Below are 21049 nucleotides of genomic sequence, written 5' to 3'. Positions count from 1 at the left end.
ACCCGGACCTGACAGTAAGCACTGGCCACATGGATCCGTCAAGTGACCAATTCGCAGGAGGCGGTGCTACATCAGATATCCTTTCCCGTCTGGAAAACCAGGAGTCTATACAGACACAAATAGTGCAGTTTATGCAAACTATGGCAGACCGTTTAGAGATTCTTCATACAGCTATTAAAACGTCTCTAGTCCAGATTCCAACTCCAGTTGTCCCAGTTACCACTACAGCTTCTCTTGAGACGCTACCTACGTCCTGTTTGCAGTTACCCTCTCCAAGTAAGTTTGACGGAATCCCAAAACTTTGCAGAGGATTCCTGAATCAATGCGAGATCCAGTTTGAACTGTTGTCCGCCAGTTTCCCATCAGCTCGTTCTAAGGTTGCATATATTATTGCCCTCCTCTCCGGTCAGGCTCTGGAGTGGGCATCTCCATTATGGGAAAGAGGTGATCCTATCCTCTCTAATTACAAGGAGTTTGTATCATCCTTCCGGAGAATTTTTGACGAACCAGGCAGAACCACCTCAGCATCTTTAGAGATTCTCCGTCTGCGTCAAGGTTTACGTCCTGTCAGTCAATATATTATTCAGTTTCGTACGTTGTCTTCAGAGTTAAATTGGAATGAGGAGGCCCTGATCGCCGCGTTTTGGAATGGACTTTCAGAGAAAATCAAGGATGATTTAACCATCCGGGATGTGCCTACTACACTGGATGAATTGATTTCTCTCTGTAACAAACTTGACCTACGCTACAGAGAGCGATGTTTAGAGAAATCCAGGACAGAGCGATCTAGTCCACGTTATCATCTTAGGCCTCGACAAGATTCTTCATCACAGTCGCCGGTAACAACTGAAGAACCTATCCAGATTTGGCGCTCTCACCTCACAGAGGAGGAACTACTTCATCGTCAACAGGGTAACCTCTGCATGTACTGTGGGTCGTCCGAACATTTAGTTAAATCCTGCAAACTCCGGCCTGGAAAACTCTCGCTCCTAGCTTATTCAAGGGAGGTTAAGCTAGGAGTTACTTTAGAACCACGTTCTGGGAAAGAGCCGACCTTGACTATTCAATTACAAGTTCCAAGTTCTACAGTGAAAGTTTCAGCCCTCCTAGATTCCGGGGCAGCCGAGAACTTCATCTCCTCAGCCTTTGTCATACGGTCTAAAGTTCAAACCATGCCCCTGGAAGCAGCAGTTGCTGTTACAGCAGTGGATGGAAGTCGAATTCCAGATGGTATAATTACTCATCGAACCGTATGTCTCAAGATGAAAGTTGGTGTGCTCCATTCCGAATACCTCTCCTTCTACGTGATTCCCAAAGCCTCTCAAGATGTGATACTTGGTTTACCTTGGCTGCAGAAACATAATCCTCAACTCAATTGGCAAACCATGGAAGTCCTTTCGTGGGGTAAATCTTGTACCAAGGACTGTTTAGCCTCAATTGTACCTCTCCGGTCAATTAGCCTTCCCGACCTACCTCCGGTGTATCAATCCTTTGCAGATGTTTTCAGTAAACAAGCAGCAGACTCTCTACCTCCTCATCGCGAATGGGACTGCCCAATCGTCCTGGTTCCGGGCAAAACCCCTCCTAGGGGACGAATTTATCCGCTATCCATCCCAGAGACGCAAGCTATGTCTGACTATATACAGGAAAATCTAACCAAAGGATTTATCAGACCATCTTCTTCACCTGCAGGAGCCGGATTCTTTTTCGTTAAGAAGGAGGACGGTGGGTTACGACCATGCATAGATTACCGTGGACTCAATGAGATCACTGTGAAAAACAAGTATCTATTACCCCTAATTCCAGAATTATTTGACCGGGTAAAGGGAGCTACTGTGTTTACAAAACTGGATCTCCGAGGGGCCTACAATTTAATCCGCATCCGGGCAGGGGACGAGTGGAAGACTGCTTTTAATACCCGGGATGGGCATTACGAATACCTTGTAATGCCCTTTGGTCTTTGTAATGCACCTGCAGTTTTTCAAAGCTATGTGAATGAACTTTTTCGTGATCTTCTCTACAAGTGTCTAGTAGTGTACCTGGATGATATCCTAATATTCTCTAAGGATCTAAAGTCTCACCGTCACCAAGTTAAAGAGGTACTGACACGTCTGAGGAAAAATCAACTTTATTGTAAGTTAGAGAAGTGCACTTTTGAAGTATCTTCCATACCGTTCCTTGGTTACATCATTTGTGGATCAGAGCTATGTATGGATCCAGGTAAGGTACAAGCTATCCGAGATTGGTCCACTCCTTCAACTCTCAAGGGGATTCAGCGATTTCTTGGATTTGCGAATTTCTATAGGAGATTCATCAAGAATTATTCTACGTTAGCTGCTCCCATCACAGCCCTAACTCGCAAGGGAGCAAATCCTATGAACTGGTCTTCTGAAGCAATCAAAGCCTTCTCTGATTTAAAGCAAGCCTTTGTGTCAGCCCCAATTCTTCGACAGCCTGATTTGAATCGTCCCTTTCTACTAGAGGTGGATGCATCCACAGAAGCAGTAGGAGCTGTGTTGTCACAAGTCTTTGAAGATAAAAAGGTCCATCCCTGCGGATATTTCTCCCGTAAGTTCCTCCCGGCAGAACGTAATTATGCAATCGGTGAGCAAGAGTTACTTGCCATCAAGTTGGCATTTGAGGAGTGGAGATACCTTCTAGAAGGAGCTCAACATCGCATTACAGTTTATACTGACCATAAGAATCTTCTGTATCTGCAGTCAGCTCAGTGTTTGAATCCACGACAAGCTCGATGGGCGCTTTTCTTCTCACGATTTGATTTCAAACTCACCTATCGTCCAGGGTCTCAGAACAAAAAGGCAGATGCCCTTTCCCGGTCCTTTGCTTCTTCTGAATTAAATGATGCTACCACGAATCAAGCCATTGTGAATCCTACGTCCTTTTTAATGACTCGAACCTCTCCAGTTCCTCCGCTTGGCAAGACCTTTGTCGCCACAAGTCTTCGAAAACGGCTGCTTACCTGGGCTCACTCCTCTTCCTTCATGGGTCATCCTGGGGTTCTAAAGACTCTCAAATTTATTCAACAGTCTTATTGGTGGCCACGTCTCAAAGCCGATGTCCAAGAGTTTATAGCAGCATGTCCTAAATGTGCCCAACATAAGAGTCCAAGAAGTTCTCCATCAGGTCTATTACATCCACTATCCATACCCAAACAACCATGGACTCATATCTCAATGGATTTCGTGACCGATCTACCTCCATCAAAAGGGCGAAATACCATTTGGGTGATAGTGGATCGATTTTCGAAAATGGCACATTTCATTCCATTAACTGGGTTACCATCAGCCCCTTTACTAGCCAGATTGTTCATCTCTGAAATCTTCAAGTTGCATGGCCTTCCTCGAGAAATTATCTCTGATCGGGGAACACAGTTTGTGGCCAAGTTTTGGAGGTCGCTTTGTTCATCTTTAAATGTCAAGTTGAACTTTTCTTCTGCATATCATCCTCAGACAGATGGACAAACTGAGAGAGTCAACCAAGACCTTGAAACATTTCTCCGGCTATATATATCGTCCTCACAGGATGACTGGGTTGACTACCTTCCATTGGCAGAATTTGCTCATAATAATCTCTTCCATTCATCTTCAGAATCTACTCCCTTTTATATTAACTTCGGCTTTCATCCTCGTGTGCCAGAGTTTCATCCATTGCCAGCCCTAGAGGTCCCAGCGGCAGATCAAGAGCTTCAACGTCTATCTAGCATCTGGAGTTGTGTACGTAAGTCCTTGGTCAAAACTTCCGCTCGTTATAAATCTTTTGCAGATAGAAAACGTAAAGCTGTACCGAATTACAAAGTGGGAGACCAAGTTTGGATTTCTACGCGCAATCTCAAGTTCAAAGTTCCTTCTAAGAAATTTGCTCCCAGGTTTATTGGTCCATTTCCCATTGTAAAGGTACTCAACCCTGTGTCATACAAAGTCAAGTTGCCACCGTCTTTGAGAATTCCTAACGCCTTTCATACATCTTTACTAAAGCCTTTGATTCTCAATAAGTTCCGTACTACCCAGTCCAAATCTCCTAAAGTTCACTCTTTGCAGAATGAGGAATTTGAAGTTAAAGAGATTGTGTACTCACGTTCCCGATACGGACGTTTACAGTTTCTGGTCGACTGGAAGGGTTACGGTCCGGAGGAGAGATCCTGGGTTTTCTCTGAAGATGTTCATGCTCCAAGACTGGTACAGAAATACTTCTCCAAAAATCCTGACAAGGTTCAAAGGTGTTCGGAGACCACCCGTAGAAGAGGGGGTACTGTCACGAACCGGTCTCTCACCTTTGCGGGTTCTGGGGTTCATCCGTTGCCAGTGCGGTTGCTTGCGGTGCTGTGCGCCCGTGTGGGGACGCGGCGTGATCAATGGCACAGGTAATGCAGAGTCTGGGAACTGTGAGTGCGGGGACCAAATGGCCTAAGGCACTGCGGTGTGTCTGCTGTATAGGAGGTGGCCATGTTGGAGACCAAATAGCTAATACAGAGCACTTGTGAAAACACCTGTGGGCAGGTGTAAGCCAATCCCGTGCTTGTGCTGCCTTTAAGTAGGCTGGGATTATGTTACTCTGGGCCAGTGCTTTGTTGTATCAAAGCTGTGCTCTAGCTCTGAACTCTCTCCGTGCATTCCTGTGTGATTCCCGTGGTCCAGATATCGCCTCCGTTCCCAGAGGTCCGTTTGCAGCCTTCACTGCCAAAGATCCACCGGCTCTCTATTGTGCTATCAGTCAATTGCACACCTATTGGAAATACTTGGATTCCCAGTGTCCTGCATGAGGTTACCTTGTCTGTCTGCCTTTCATACAAAGTCTGGAGGATTCCAATTCCCTCAGCTGTTCGTTTGTTCAACTCTGCATTTAACCCATTCATCACCTTGCCATCTACTACAGTTTCACAGTGATCTCCGGAACCCGCAAGTAACCCAATTCAGTACTTTTATTTTCTATGTTGTCATTACAAGGATAATTCTTCACAGTCTCTCAGTTAACTCTTAAAACTCCATTGCAAATTCTTACAGTTAATTCTCCATGTCTGCATTAACCAGTTAAACACAATCTGCAGTTCAGCATCAAAGCTTGTTTATATTTGGACAATTCAACATTTATTCATCAGCTTGTTTTGCATACAGTTTCATGAACATTTCTTTTATTTATCTTTGAGTTTTATCCTGCATATTGTTTCTGCCATTCCTGCAATACTTCAGTATAATATGATGATTAACAACTTGCCATTTAACACCTTACTGAATTGTTATTTCTAATAAAATATGAAACGGAACCTTCTTCGTCCTCCCTGCTCTCATTTCCCACCAGCACCTACACCTGTGGTTGGTTCAGGGTTTACGGATTCACAAAAACACCCGGACCTGACACCTTCTTACTGATATGATCCATAGGCTCCCAAAGTCCAAACAGGCCCCTATCCAGGAACCAAGGGACACTCTGCTCAGGGTCCATTTTTCATATTAAAGAATGCATTCTACAAGTCGCTTTGTCTTCCTCATCCACGGCTGAGTGCCTGGATAATCTGCAGCTATATCTGGATATTTCTCCTGTGACGATGGCCAAAAGGCGTCTATTCCACCCAAGGAAATGTGCAATACAAATGGGGCTTTCTTACTAAGATTATTGTGATGCGAAACAATGCCTTCACAGTGATACCTTCACCCGAGGATGGCCCTGCTATTCTGAAAAATTGGGACATTCCTGTTGACAGTCCTTCATGACACTTTGCCTAAACCAATCCCGGAGGAGTTGTCTTCCGTCTCGAAGTAATATGATAAAGGAGTAAGACTGTTACAGACACTCAGAGTTTGTTTCTTACTGTAACATGTGCCAACTGGGACTAAGTTACTGGGCATGGATCTATTTTTGGGCCAGATTTATTTGTTCTTGTTATGGGTATAAAGCATACAGCATATTTTTTGCGTTATTTCCTTTGCTATTTAATTGCTATATGGTATGTGGCCTGATATTCTTTCCACTGTTACGTTTCATTATACCTTTCTAGAATGTTTGGGTGTTCAGGCAAAGCATGACTGATTTGTCTAAGATCCTGCTGCCCTTAGAGTGTGGAGTTGGGACTGGTCAGACGTCTGGGCTGGTAAAACACACAGTGACATGATGTAAGGAGAAGAGCAGGAGTATAATAGGGGCTGATGTCTCCTGACTCCCCAACGGGGAAAATACATATTCCTCATTAGTTTGTACTAACAGAGGCTGTAGTATAAGAGATTGCTGTAGTGACTGAGCAAGGAGAATATGTCACCATGTGACTCTGTTCTGTAATAAGTGTTTATTACTCACCTGTGCTGATATCTGTAGGGATCTCCTCCTCTTTCCACTGCTGATCACCCCTCACATACGTCTCTTCTACTTCCTCTATATCTTCTGCCTTTATATCAGTCACATACGTCTCTTCTTCTCCCTCTATATCTTCTGCCTTTATATCAGTCACATACGTCTCTTCTTCTCCCTCTATATCTTCTGCCTTTATATCAGTCACATACGTCTCTTCTTCTCCCTCTGTATCTTCTGCCTTTATATCAGTCACATACGTCTCTTCTTCTCCCTCTGTATCTTCTTCCTTTATATCAGTCACATACGTCTCTTCTTCTCCCTCCATATCTTCTGCCTTTATATCAGTCACATACGTCTCTTCTTCTCCCTCTATATCTTCTGCCTTTATATCAGTCACATACGTCTCTTCTTCTCCCTCTATATCTTCTGCCTTTATATCAGTCACATACGTCTCTTCTTCTCCCTCTATATCTTCTGCCTTTATATCAGTCACATACGTCTCTTCTTCTCCCTCTGTATCTTCTGCCTTTATATCAGTCACATACGTCTCTTCTTCTCCCTCTGTATCTTCTGCCTTTATATCAGTCACATACGTCTCTTCTCCCTCTATATCTTCTGCCTTCATATCAGTCACATACGTCTCTTCTTCTCCCGCTGTATCTTCTGCCTTTATATCAGTCACATACATCTCTTCTTCTCCTTCTATATCTTCTGTTTTAATATTAGACAGACGTTCTACCTAAAAAAAAAAAATAAGATTTTACTCACCGGTAAATCTATTTCTCGTAGTCCTAAGTGGATGCTGGCGACTCCGTAAGGACCATGGGGAATAGACGGGCTCCGCAGGAGACTGGGCACTTTAAGAAAGATTTGATACTATATCTGGTGTGCACTGGCTCCTCCCTCTATGCCCCTCCTCCAGACCTCAGTTAAGGAAACTGTGCCCGGAAGAGCTGACATTATAAGGAAAGGATTTGGAACCCAGGATAAGACTCATTCCAGCCACACTGTACAACTTGTGATAAACTTACCCAGTTAACAGTATGAACATAAACTGAGCCTAACTGAACAGATGGCTCATAACCAAAAACCCTGTATTACGCAATAACTATATACACGTATTGCAGAAAGTCCGCACTTGGGACGGGCGCCCAGCATCCACTACGGACTACGAGAAATAGATTTACCGGTGAGTAAAATCTTATTTTCTCTAACGTCCTAAGTGGATACTGGGGACTCCGTAAGGACCATGGGGATTATACCAAAGCTCCCAAACGGGCGGGAGAGTGCGGATGACTCTGCAGCACCAAATGAGCAAACTCAAGGTCCTCCTCAGCCAGGGTATCAAACTTGTAAAACTTAGCAAAAGTGTTTGAACCCGACCAAGTAGTAATGCCGAGACCCCTCGGGCAGCCGCCCAAGAAGAGCCCACCTTCCTTGTGGAATGGGCCTTTACTGATCTTGGATGCGGCAATCCTGCCGCAGAATGAGCTTGCTGAATCGTGTTACAGATCCAGCGAGCAATAATTTGCTTTGAAGCAGGTGCACCCAGTTTGTTGGGTGCATACAGAATGAACAGCGCATCAGTTTTTCTGACTCCAGCCGTTCTAGAAACATACATCTTCAAAGCCCGGACTACGTCGAGTAACTTGGAGTACTCCAGGTCACGAGTAGCCGCAGGTACCACAATAGGTTGGTTTAGGTGAAAAGAAACTGCGGGCGGGTACGCAATTCTGCCCTATCTTCATGGAAAATCAGGTAGGGGCTTTTACAGGACAAAGCCGCCAATTCTGACACACGCCTAGCCGAAGCCAAAGCCAACAGCATGACCACCTTCCAAGTGAGATAATTCAGCTCCACAGTCTTAAGAGGCTCAAACCAGTGGGATTTCAGAAAATCCAAAACTACATTGAGATCCCACGGTGCCACTGGTGGCACAAAAGGGAGCTGAATATGCAGCACTCCTTTAACAAATGTCTGATCCCCAGGCAGTGAAGCAAGTTCTTTTTGAAAGAAAATGGATAGGGCCGAAATCTGGACCTTTATGGATCCCAGTTTAAGGCCAATAGTTACATCTGCCTGCAGAAAATGTAGGAATCTCCCAAGCTGGCATTCCTCTGTAGGGGCCTTACTGCCCTACACCAAGCAACATATTTTCGCCATATCCGGTGATAATGCTTTGCCGTCACGTCCTTCCTAGCCTTTATTAGCGTAGGGAAACTTCCTCCGGAATTCCCTTTTCTGCTAGGATCCGGCATTCAACCGTCATGCCGTCAAACGCAGCCGCGGTAAGTCTTGGAGCAGACAGGGCCCCTGTTGCAACAGGTCCTGTCTGAGAGGCAGAGGCCACGGGTCCTCTGAGAGCAACTCTTGCAGTTCTGGGTACCAAGTTCTTCTTGGCCAAACCGGAACAATGAGTATTGTTCTTACTCCTCTTTTCCTTATGATCCTCAACACCTTGGGTATGAGAGGTAGAGGAGGAAACACAGACTAACTGGAACACCCACGGTGTTACCAGAGCGTCCACAGCTATTGCCTGAGGGTCCCTTGACCTGGCGCAATACCTTTTTAGCATTTTGTTGAGACGGGACGCCATCATGTCCACCTGTGGCAGTTCCCATCGATTTACAATCTGCGAGAAGACTTCTGGATGAAGTCCCCACTCTCCCGGGTGTAGGTCGTGTCTGCTGAGGAAATCGGCTTCCTAGTTGTCCACTCCCGGAATGAACACTGCTGACAGTGCTTGTACGTGATTCTCCGCCCAACGAAGAATCCTGGTGGCTTCCGCCATTGCCACCCTGCTTCTTTAGGTTTACATGAGCGACCGCAGTGATGTTGTCTGACTGGATCAGCACTGGTTTGTCTCGGAGTAGAGGCTCCGCTTCAGTCAGGGCGTTGTATATTGCCCTTAGTTCCAGGATATTGATGTGCAGACAAGTCTCTTGACTTGACCACAGTCCTTGGAAGTTTTTTCCCTGAGTGACTGCCCCCCACCCTCGGAGGCTTGCATCCGTGGTCACCAGGACCCAATCCTGTATGCCGAAACTGCGACCCTCTAGTACAGGCATTCCCAACCACGGTCCTCAAGGCACACCAACAGTGCATGTTTTAGTGATATCCAGGCTTCAGCACAGGTGACTTAATTAGTAGCTCAGTTATTTTGATTTAACCATCTGTGCTGCAGCCTGGATATCACTAAAACCTGCACTGTTGGTGTGCCTTGAGGACCGTGGTTGGGAATGCCTGCTCTAGTAGGTGAGCACTCTGCAGCCACCACAGAAGAGACACCCTGGTCCTGGAGGACAGGGAGATTAGCCGGTGCATCTGAAGATGCGATCCGGACCACTTGTCCAACAGGTCCCACTGAAATATCCTTGCATGGAACCTGCCGAATAGAATGGCCTCGTAAGACGCCACCATCTTTCCCAGTACTCGCGTGCAATGATGCACCGATACCTGTTTTGGTTTTAGGAGCCCTCTGACCAGAGTCACAAGCTCCTGAGCCTTCTCCTCCGGGAGAAACACTTTCTTCTGGTCTATGTCCAGAATCATGCCCAGGAAGGGCAGACGTGTCGTAGGAATCAGCTGCGACTTTGGAATATTCAGGATCCAGCCGTGCTGTCTCAACACTTCCTGAGAGTGTGCCACGTTGATCAGCAACTGCTCTCTGGACCTCGCCTTTATGAGGAGATCGTCCAAGTATGGGATAATTATAACTCCTTGCTTCCGAAGGAGAATCATCATCTCCGCCATCACCTTGGTAAATATTCTCGGTGCCGTGGACAGGCCAAACGGAAACGTCTGGAATTGGTAATGACAGTCCTGTACCACAAACCTGAGGTACTCCTGATGAGGAGGAAAAATGGGGATATGCAAGTAAGCATCCTTGATGTCCAGCGACACCATGTAATCCCCCTCCTCCAGGCTTGCAATGACCGCTCTGAGCGATTCCATTTTGAATTTGAATTTCTTTAGATAAATGTTCAGGGACTTTAAATTCAAAATGGGCCTGACCGAACCGTCCGTTTTCAGTACCACAAACGTGGTGGAGTAGTAACCCCTTCCCTGCTGAAGTAGGGGAACCTTCACCACCACCTGCTGGAGATATAGTTTGTGAATTGCCGCCAGCACTACTTCCCTTTCCATGGGGGAAGCGGCAAGGAAGATTTTAGGAAACGTAGAGGGGGCGTCTCTTCGAATTCCAGCTTGTATCCCTGAGACACAATTTGTATCGCCCAAGGATCCACCTGTGAACACACCCACTGGTGGCTGAAATTCTTGAGATGTGCCCCCACCGCTCCTGGCTCTGCCTGTGGAGCCCCAGCGTCATACGGCAGATTTAGAGGAGGCCGGGGAGGACTTCTGCTCCTGGGAACTGGCTGCCTGATGCAGCTTTTTTCCTTTTCCCTTACCTCTGGCAAGGAAAGATGCACCTCTGACCTTTTTGGTCTTTGGGGGACGAAAGGACTGCATTTGATAATACGGTGCTTTCTTAGGCTGTGAGGAAACATACGGCAAGAATTTTGACTTCCCATCGGTCGCCGTGGAAATCAGGTCTGAGAGACAGTCCCCAAATAATTATTCTCCCTTATATGGTAAAACTTCCATATGTCTTTTCGAATCAGCATCCCCTGTCCACTGCCTAGTCCATAAGACCCTTCTGGCAGAGATGGACATTGCATTTACTTTAGAGCTGAGAGAACAAATGTCCCTCTGAGCATCCCGCATATACAGAACCGCGTCTTTGATATGCCCCAGGGTCAGTAAGATATTATCTCTATCCAGGGTGTCTAACTCCTCAGACAGAGAATCTGTCCAGGCTGCTACTGCGTTGCACATCCATGCCGACGCAATGGCAGGCCTCAGGATAGTACCTGAATGTGTATACACAGCTTTCAGGATTGATTCCTGCTTTCTTTCCTTTTTTTTTTTTTTTTTAAGTACTGTTTATTGAAAGTTTTTACTAAAGTACAATACGCAATGTACATAAGGGTGGGCGGAGGGGAAGACAGAAGGAAAAATGGGAGGGGAGGGAAAAAGAATGGGGTACAGCAATGCAAAAATATGATATCAAATAGGCAAATATATCAAAAACCGTATGTCAAGGGAAGGGGGCATTTGTAGTACGCCAGCCATGGGGACCAAATCTCAGAAAATATAACTGCATCGCTCTCGATCACACTAGAGAGGAACTCCATATGGTAGGTATCCCAGACAGCAGCAATCACAGCCGCTATGGATGGGAGTGTGTGCGATTTCCAGTGGAAAGCAATTTTACATCTCAGTGCGGTCGCGATGTGCCAGATGAGCTTTTGTGAGGGTTTCGGTGTTCCGGGAATAGGTCTCGGGAAAAGGAAGAAGGACGGGGAAAAGGGCATATTCACTCCGGTGATTCGCAAGATCAATCTCCGGGTGACCTTCCAGAGTGATGCTATCCCGGGACAATCCCAAAATATATGGAGCAGGGTACCCTCCGATCCGCAGCCCCTCCAACATCTATCTGATGCGGAAGGGAATATTCTACTCAGTCACGTCGGGACCAGGTACAAACGGACATATAATTTAAACGAGTTCTCTCTGTGTCTAATAGAGGTCGCAGAGGAAACCAGATTCTGCTTAATCTGCTCCCAGGTGTCCGTCTCTATGTGTTCCTGTAAGTCAGCTTCCCAAGCTATTTCGTGAGAGGCCAATGTGGGTAGGTTATGTGTAAGCATGAGGCGATATATTGATGACAGTAGGCCCTTAGAGGGAGAGCGCAGTAGCATAACGATCCCAGAGGGGATCGGGACAGAGAGTGTGTGATTGGAGAAATGCTATGTGAAAGCTACGTAACTGCAGGTATTGGAAGAAGCATTGCGGAGGGAGTCCATATCAATTCTGTAAATCTGCGAATGCTGGGAAAGAGCGAGACAGTGCAATATCGTTGATAAACAGAAGGTCATGAGCCGACCAGTGCTGGAAGGCATGTGAGGACCGTCCTTCGGCGAACAGTGGATTGTCCCAAAGGGGGGCAATAGCAGGAGGGGAGGATAATAGAGCAAAGGTCTTAGTGAGCCTATCCCATAGTGAGATGGTGAATGTTATGGATGGGAAATTAGTATAATAAGGGGGTCTGTGAGAACGTGGGATCCATAGAAGGGTGGAGACGGAGCGCATACGAACAAGTTCGGATTCCAATTGAACCCATCTACGAGAAGATATGTGCCAGTGCCAGAGAACGGCCTGTGATAGATGGGCCGCATAATAGTACAATTTAATGTTGGGCACTCCAAGTCCACCCTCCCTGGCCCTGTTATAGAGCGTCTTGAATCTAACTCGGGGCCTTTTGCCTGACCATAGAAAGTGTGAGAATTTCTTCTGTAAATCTTAGAACACTTGTGAGGGAATCCGCACCGGAAGCGACTGAAAGAGGTATAAGAGGCGAGGTAGGATATTCATTTTCAGAGCGTTAGCTCGGCCAGACCAAGAAATGAATTGGCCAGACCATCTCTGGAGATCACCAGTAATACTGTGAATCAACTCAGGGTAGTTAGCTGCATATAGTTGGGAATATTGTCTGGTGAGATATACGCCCAGGTATTTCAGTCGGGATTTTTTCCAGTCAAATTTGAAATTGTTACATAGGGTGGCTTTCAACGGGGTTTGTAGGTGGAAGTCTAATACCTCTGTCTTAGATGCGTTAACTTTGAAATTGGAAATAACACCAAACTCCTGTATGATTTTGAAAAGGGTTGGGAGAGAGATATGTGGATTCGAGAGAGTAAGCAAAATATCATCCGCATATAGAGAGATCTTGAACTGAGAAGAGCCCACTGTGATCCCCGAGATATCCGGGCAGCTGCGGATTCTTGACGCCAGAGGCTCCATCATTAGAGCGAAAATTAAGGGTGACAAAGGACAGCCCTGTCTCGTGCCATTCGCAATTGAGAATGGAGGGGATAGTAGACCGTTCACTAGGACACAAGCTGACGGGGAGGCGTAGAGAGATTCAATGCCCGTGAGGAAACAGCCCGAAAGACCAAAGCGTCGAAGGGTGCAATCCATGTATATCCATGATATGCGGTCGAACGTTTTTTCAGCGTCCAACCCCATCACCAGGGAGGGGATCCCAGAGGAGTCAGCGAAGTGCAGGGTATCGATCGCCCTTCTAATGTTGTCAAAGGCCTGTCTGCCGGGGATGAAACCGACCTGGTCCGGGTGAACCAGGGAAGCCATCATCCCCGCAAGCCGGTTGGCAAGTATTTTCGCAAATAATTTCAGGTCAGAATTTAGCAGGGATATTGGGCGATAGCTGCTACAGTCTGTGGGATCACGTCCGGGTTTAAGTATGATGACTATTTCCGCTCTAGTAGTGGAGCTATCGAAGGGAGTACCAGCTAGAATCGCATTGAACAATACCATCAGGGCCGGGGTCAGCGTACCATTAAATTTCTTATAGTATAAAGCTGGCAGTCCATCCGAACCCGGAGCTGAGGCATTCCTCAATGATTTGATTGTGATATCCACTTCCTCTGCGGATATCTCTGTGTTGAGTAAGTCCATCTGTTGTTTAGAGAGTGTCGGAAGGGGGCAGGAAGAGAGGAAGTTGTCTATGCGTTCTTGCAAACTAACAGGGTCATCAAGAGTGGGTAGGTTATACAAGGACTGGTAGTATTCCTTGAAACAGTGGGCAATTTGTTGAGGATCATAGGTCAGCTTGTGGCGTTGGTCCTTCAGTGAGAGGATTCTATTCCTCTGTTTACGGGCGCGTAGGCGGGAGGCTAAGAGGGAGTCAGCTTTGTCACCCTTGGAATAGAACTTATGTTGTAACCATCGCATGGTCTTAGCTGCTTTGGCCGATAATATTTGGTATAATTGGCCTTTGAGAGCCAGGAGTTTGCTATATATAGAGCGTCTGGGCGTCTGTTGATGTCGGGTCGTTAGCTCTTTGATTTGGTTCTCAAGATCCGCAACTGCCCTGCGATCCTTTAATTTTTGGGCTTTAGTTAAAGAAATAAAGTGCCCGCGGATGGTAGCTTTGTGTGCTTCCCAGACTATTGCGGGAGATATCTCGTCCGTGGCATTCAAGGAGAAGAATTCCCTCAGGACTTCAGTAGTCTGTACGATATATTCCTTTTTCAGAAGGATAGCAGAGTTTAATCTCCAACGGAAGGTTGTGGGGGTGTAGGGGAGGAATCAATAGTCAAGAAAACTGCCAGATGATCTGACCACACCACAGGGGAAATCGAGGCCTTAATCAGGCCTTGTACCGTGGAAGAGTCTACTAGGAAAAGGTCAAGTCTAGAGTGGAGGTCATGGGGGATAGAGTAGTGAGTGTACGTTCGTTCACATGGGTATAGTACCCTCCAAGCGTCGTAATACCCCGAGGACGTTATGTATTCAGCTAATCGTCTGGATTCCCTAACTGTCGACGGACTAGGGTTACGAGACTGAGTACGGTCCCACACTAGATCTGGTACGGCATTAAAGTCTCCACCAATGATCACCCGTCCCCTCGATAGTATATCGAGTTGGCTACGGAAATCATTGTGGAAGGCACCCGGCTCCATATTAGGGGAATAAACCGAGGCTATAGTTAAAAATGAGCCTCCAAGCTGTAGGACAACAATAGTAAAACGACCCTTGGGATCCGAGAAGGAGCTCTCAATAGTGTACTGAAGGGAGGCATGAAGCAGGATAGCAGTACCTTTACGTTTTTGGGGGGTTGTGGAGTAGAAGGCCTGAGGGTAAGCCTTCGAGGCCAAGGATGGGTGTTCAGTTTTGAAGTGAGTTTCTTGTAAAAGAATTATGTCCGCTTTCTGTTTTTTAAAAAATTGGATGGCCATAGTACGTTTTTGGGGGGAGTTGAGTCCGTTAACATTCAGTGATATAATGTTAAGAGTCATGGGGGGTTCCAGGGCGAAACACCGCGCGAGGGGGGTCTAACCACCCAGGGTGTAGTGCAAAGCTGCGTAGGGAGGGTATAAGGGGGACGGGAGAAATTAGGGACAAGAAACAAGGGGATTGGAGGCCATGCGGCCAACCGTGTATCCGGAAAAAGTCGCAGTCTGAAGGACACGACGTACAACACCACTATAGGGCCCGGTCCGCACAGGAGGGGGACCTGGTGTTGTGGGGGTAAGGCCGGGAAGAGAACAGAGGCATACCAACTGTCCACCAACCAGAGTAACAGTAGAACGTGGACCATTAACGAGGGCACGGGGGGAGGGTGGTCTGCAAGGCAAAAAAGGGGGAGGGGGATACCCCAGTAACTTGTTGACAGGGTCTGAGTGTACTCCAACTAGGGAGGGTCCATTCCAGTGATGGAATGATCCTAGCAGAGGGGCAGACTATACCCTATGGTGTCAGGTTAGAGTATCACAGTATAACATACAAATATAATAGGATTTAAACGTATAACAGCTAAGAGAGATAGGTATTTATCATCAACAAAGACAATCATAACATCACCGAACAGCGGCATGGGGCGACCCCGGGGTTGTCATATGGGGACATCACGGAGTCAGTTTGATAGTGGGCCGGGGATGCAGGATGTGAGGGTGTATAAGGGGAGCCCTAGGCACAAATGCAGTATAAACAAAGACATAAACAACATCTCTACAACCTTAGATTAGAAAAAGATATTTTGAAAGTCCATGTAACAAAAACCTGAGAGTCCTGAGGTCGAGTAGTGTACTCAGCGGGCGGTCGACCATTCAGCACGCGGAGGGGATCTCGACCTCGGGTTCCCAGGAGAATCTGAGGATGGTGCAGGAGGAGACGTTGAGAAGAGCCCCAGTCGCCGCAGGACCGACAAGCCATCGTCAGGGTTCTTCACCGAGTGATTCCGACCGTTGAAGGTGAACTGAAGAGCAAACGGAAATCCCCATCTATATAGGATCTGACGGTTGCGTAGGGCCTTAGTGACAGGTAACATCTCTCTTCGCTTTTTGAGCGTGGAGGGGGCCAGATCCTGGTAAATGAGGAGGTTAGATCCCTGGTATGGGATAGCAGGAGTGCCTCGGCAGGCGTTGAGTACCTTAGTTTTGATGTGGAAATAGTGCATGCGGAGGACAATATCTCTCGGAGGTTTGTCCGGGGGGGTTTTGCACGGAGAGTCCTGTGTGCTCTATCCAGCAGAAATTGTTCCTCCGAGTGATCCGGGAGTAGTTGTTGAAAGAGACCTAGGAGATACTCCGGTATCGCAGGTGTATCTATCGACTCTGGCACGTTGCGTATTCGCAAATTGTTTCTGCGCGAGCGATTCTCCAGGTCCTCGACTTGTTCGCGCATGAGGTCAACTTCCGACCGCAGTTCCGAGACTTCCTGAGTGACCACATCTTGGTAGTTGCAGATATCATCAGTCTTACGTTCTAAAGCGTCAGTACGCGAGCCAAAGGAAGATATCTCCGTTTTAAGTTCCTGAATGGCCGCACGTAGTTCAACTCTGAATGTGGTCGCAATCCTCTGTACCAAGGAATCATAGGGGTCAGAGTCAACAGTGAGAGCTGAGTCGGATCTGGACGGAGAGGATCCCGCATCCTGTAGAGTCCCAGGCGAAGCCGGGTGTTGATTCGCACTTTTGCCCCTTTTAGGGCCAAAGAATGACGATGAGTCTCCAGGAGGAGCTTTACGGTTTCTGTTAGACATGACCACAATATTTCAGAGCGGTAATGTATAGATGTATAGAAAAAACTGTGAGAGGAGTGGGGTAGAGCCCAGTGCCTTGCAGAGAGGGAAAGGCGTTTCACATGGACATCACGGAGGGGCTACACAGAGTGAGCCTGAGCCCCGACCAGCGGCGACTCCTTCTCTTCGATAATCCAGGGGTGTTCAGAGCCCAGGATGTTACTATGTGTGGAGTTGTTGCCACCTCCAAGAATCCTGTGGGGGTGGAAACAGGGGTAGTCGGCAAGGTAGGAGGTAGAAAGGGAGCTCCAGCCGTTTGTCTCAGAGCCAGGGGGAGTGGAATAGCAGGTTCAGGGTGGAGTTATGAGAGCGTCAATCGAGAGCTGAGGGAGAGACAGCATCAGAGAGCCACGATACTGTTAGGGTCTTGGATGGTATAAAGAGGCATGCAGGTGGGAGTTTTAATGGAGTGCACCCAATTTCATGCAATGAGACCTAATCTCCACCAGGGGGAGCCAGACAAGCAGGGACGACAGGTGCTAAGAATACAGTGTGGTGCCTGGCTTGCTTATCCCCCTCCAGGATCGATACCGGGAGCCCACCCGCAAGGTGAGGTCCGGCCAAGGTCTAGCCGGCGGCCAGGGCACCCCCAGGGCCAGGTGGCAGTGAGAGAGGATCGATGGGCACCGGAGTACTGGCCACAGTAGAAGCAGAGGTGGCCTCCTGAGAGCACTAGGGAAGGTAGGAGCGTGCAGGAGGGACGGTGCAGGAGATTCAGAGAGAGGGGTGCACCACAGCGCTGGGGCTCACCTGCTGGCTTTAAGTCCCGGCTTCCGGACGGAGGGTAGGCTCAGGGCAGCGGGGTGATCTTCCAGGAGACGATTTCCCGCCGGGCGGCACAACTCCGTGCCGTGTGCGCGATCCGTCTCCAAGCTCTAAGCCTGGAGCGGTGTCCTCCTCCCGTCTGGCCTCCAAGCGCCGCACAGCTCCGGCCACCCTCCGATGGCTCCAGCCGGCCGGGTCCAGGGCTCAGCCGCAGTGTTCCGGCGTCTGCCTCAGGCTGTGTTCGGCGTCAGCCCCGTTCCTCAGCTGTAGTGGAAGGATCTGGGGTAAAGTCACTCCGGTCCTGGGAGGCCCTCCAGGCCGGTGCGGAAATTGAGGCCCCGGTCTGAGAGGTGCCTGTAGGCCGCAATCCGTGGGAGCTCCGAAAGGTGCTCCCCGGTTCCGCGGTTCTAACAGGGGTGCACCAGCGGAGACATAAGGGGCTTAGGTTCTTTTTATTTAGTAGAGGTGGTAGGAAAGACCCTTATAATAGTATGATATATATATATATATATATATATATATATATATATATATATATATATATATATATATATATATATATATATATATAATAATAATAATCTCTGCATCCAGGCCACGCTTCTGATTCCTGCTTTCTATCTGCAGGATCCTTGAGGGCGGCCGTATCCGGAGACGGTAGGGCCACCTTCTTGGATAAGCGTGTCAACGCCTTGTCTACCCTGGGAGGAGATTCCCAGCGTGACCTATCCGTTGTCGGGAAAGGATACGCCATAAGTAGCCTCCTGGGAATTATGACCTTCTTTTCCGGGGATTCCCAGGCTTTCTCACATAATTCATTTAACTCATGTGAAGGGGGAAAAGTAACCTCTTGTTTTTTCACCCCAAACATATAAACCCTCTTGTCAGGGACCGGGATTTCCTCAGCAATGTGCAACACATCTTTCATTGCTATAATCATGTAGCGGATGGCTTTAGTCATTTTAGGCTACAATTTAGCCTCATCGTCGTCGACACTGGAGTCAGACTCCGTGTCGATTAACAGACAGTGGACGCTTGTGAGACCCTGACGGCCCCTGCACTGTGGGATCAGGCACTGGGTGAGACCCTGACTGTCCCAAGGCTTCAGCTTTGTCCAACCTCTTATGTAAGGAGTTCACATTATCATTTAGCACCTTCCACATATCCATCCAACTTTGTGTCGGCACCGGCAGTGTCGACACCACATCCATCTGCACCTGCTCCGCCTCCACATACCCTTCCTCATCAAACATGTCGACACTGACGTACCGACACACCGCACACACACTGGGAATGCTCTGACTGAGGACAGGACCCCACTAAGGCTTTTGGAGAGACAGAGAAGGAGTATGCCAGCACACACCACAGCGTTATATAACCCAGGGATTTACACTATAATATGTGTTTACCCAGTAGCTGCTGATTTATACCGTTTTGCGCCTAAATTTATGTGCCCCTCCTCTCTTTTTGCCCTTGGAGTACCTGGATACTGCAGGGGAGAGCCTGGGGAGCTGCTTCCTGCTTGTGAAGGAATAATGGCGCTGGTGTGCTGAGGAAGAAGGCCCCGCCCCCTCAGCGGCGGGCTTGTGTCCCACTTAAACTGTGAGGAAAAATGGCGGGGGTATCCCTATATACAGTCTAGGACTGTATATATGGGTGCTTTTTCTCAAAAGGTACATTATTGCTGCCCAGGGCGCCCCCCCTCCCCCCCAGCGCCTTGCACCCTACAGTGACCGGAGTACGTAAGTGTGCTGGGAGCAATGGCGCACAGCTGCGGTGCTGTGCGCTACGTTAGTGAAGACAGAAGTCTTCATGCTGCCGATTTCGAAGTCTTCTTGCTTCTCCTGGACTTCAGTGCTTCTGGCTCTGTGAGTGGGACGGCGGCGCGGCTCCGGGAACGGACCGCCTGTGTTCGATCCCTCTGGAGCTAATGGTGTCCAGTAGCCTAGAAGCGCAACCCGGCTGCAAGCAGGCAGGTTTGCTTCTCTCCCCTCAGTCCCTCGTAGCAGTGAGTCTGTTGCCAGCAGAGCTCACTGAAAATAAAAAACCTAACAAATACTTTCTTTATCTAGGAAGCTCAGGAGACCCCCTAGAGTGCAACCAGCTCTGGCCGGGCACAGATTCTAACTGAGGTCTGGAGGAGGGGCATAGAGGGAGGAGCCAGTGCACACCAGATGTAGTACTAAATCTTTCTTAAAGTGCCCAGTCTCCTGCAGAGCCAGTCTATTCCCCATGGTCCTTACGGAGTCCCCAGCATCCACTTAGGACGTTCGAGAAAAACAAAAAACACTATACAGGTTGAGTATCCCTTATCCAAAATGCTTGGGACCAGAGGTATTTTGCATATGGGATTTTTCTGTATTTTGGAATAATTGCATACCATAATGAGATATCATGGCGATGGGACCTAAATCTAAGCACAGAATGCATTTATGTTTCATATACACCTTATACACACAGCCTGAAGGTCATTTAATACAATATGTTTAATAACTTTGTGCATTAAACAAAGTTTGCGTACATTGAGCCATCAAAAAACAAAGGTTTCACTACCTCACTCTCACTCAAAAAAGTCCGTATTTCGGAATATTTGGATATGGGATACTCAACCTGTAATGATATTTCAATACAGTCAGATTAAACCGAGGTGAAACAGTATAATATCAGTGTATAAGACACACAGCTCCTCTACAGATCATATAGTGACAGTCTCTTTGGTATATTGGGGAGACCCTAAATCCCACCTACCTGATCCTCCTGTGGGGTCCTGTGATTCTCCTCTGTACAATCCTGGTAATACAGAGGACGGGGACATCTCTCTGGGGTATCTCTGTTACTGGGCCCATCTATAGGAGACACACAGTGACTGAGTACAGTGTATATATGTGATTATCAGATGATGTGTGTATATAGGGGCCCCCATACCTGCTCTCCCCTGTACAATACATGACAGTCTCCTCTTACCCAGTGATGTGAGGGGCCGGTGATTCTCCATCATCACGTCCTTGTACAGACCCCTGTGTTCCTCTATATACTCCCCCTCCTGCATGGAGACATAGACAGTGACATCCTGACACCTTATAGACACCTGACACACACAGTGATACAGTCATCACCCAGACACATCCCCTGGTATTACTGTATACTGTCCCATTCCCAGCAGTCACCTCTCCAGTCATCACCCAGACACATCCCCTGGTGTTACTGTATAATGCCCCATTCCCAGCAGTCACCTCTCCAGTCATCACCCAGACACTTCCCCTGGTGTTACTGTATAATGTCCCATTCCCAGCAGTCACCTCTCCAGTCATCA

General features: G+C 47.7%; 1 protein-coding gene across 1 annotated transcript in view; it reads right to left on the bottom strand.

Annotated features, from left to right (window-relative positions):
• Positions 1–21049, bottom strand: part of LOC134983209 (zinc finger protein 84-like) — a 167498-nt gene that overhangs the window by 128991 nt on the left and 17458 nt on the right. The window contains exons 3-5 of the mRNA XM_063948948.1: positions 20701–20779; positions 20485–20582; positions 6310–7042 (exon numbers count right to left, since the gene is read on the bottom strand). Of these exons, the coding sequence (XP_063805018.1) occupies positions 6310–7042; positions 20485–20582; positions 20701–20779 (910 nt within the window). The remainder of the gene's footprint in view (positions 1–6309; positions 7043–20484; positions 20583–20700; positions 20780–21049) is intronic.

This window comes from Pseudophryne corroboree (genome assembly GCF_028390025.1).
Source record: "Pseudophryne corroboree isolate aPseCor3 chromosome 3 unlocalized genomic scaffold, aPseCor3.hap2 SUPER_3_unloc_10, whole genome shotgun sequence".
Lineage (NCBI taxonomy): Eukaryota > Metazoa > Chordata > Amphibia > Anura > Myobatrachidae > Pseudophryne > Pseudophryne corroboree.
Note: the sequence above shows the minus strand (reverse complement) of the source record. Positions and strands in the feature narration are given on the sequence as shown.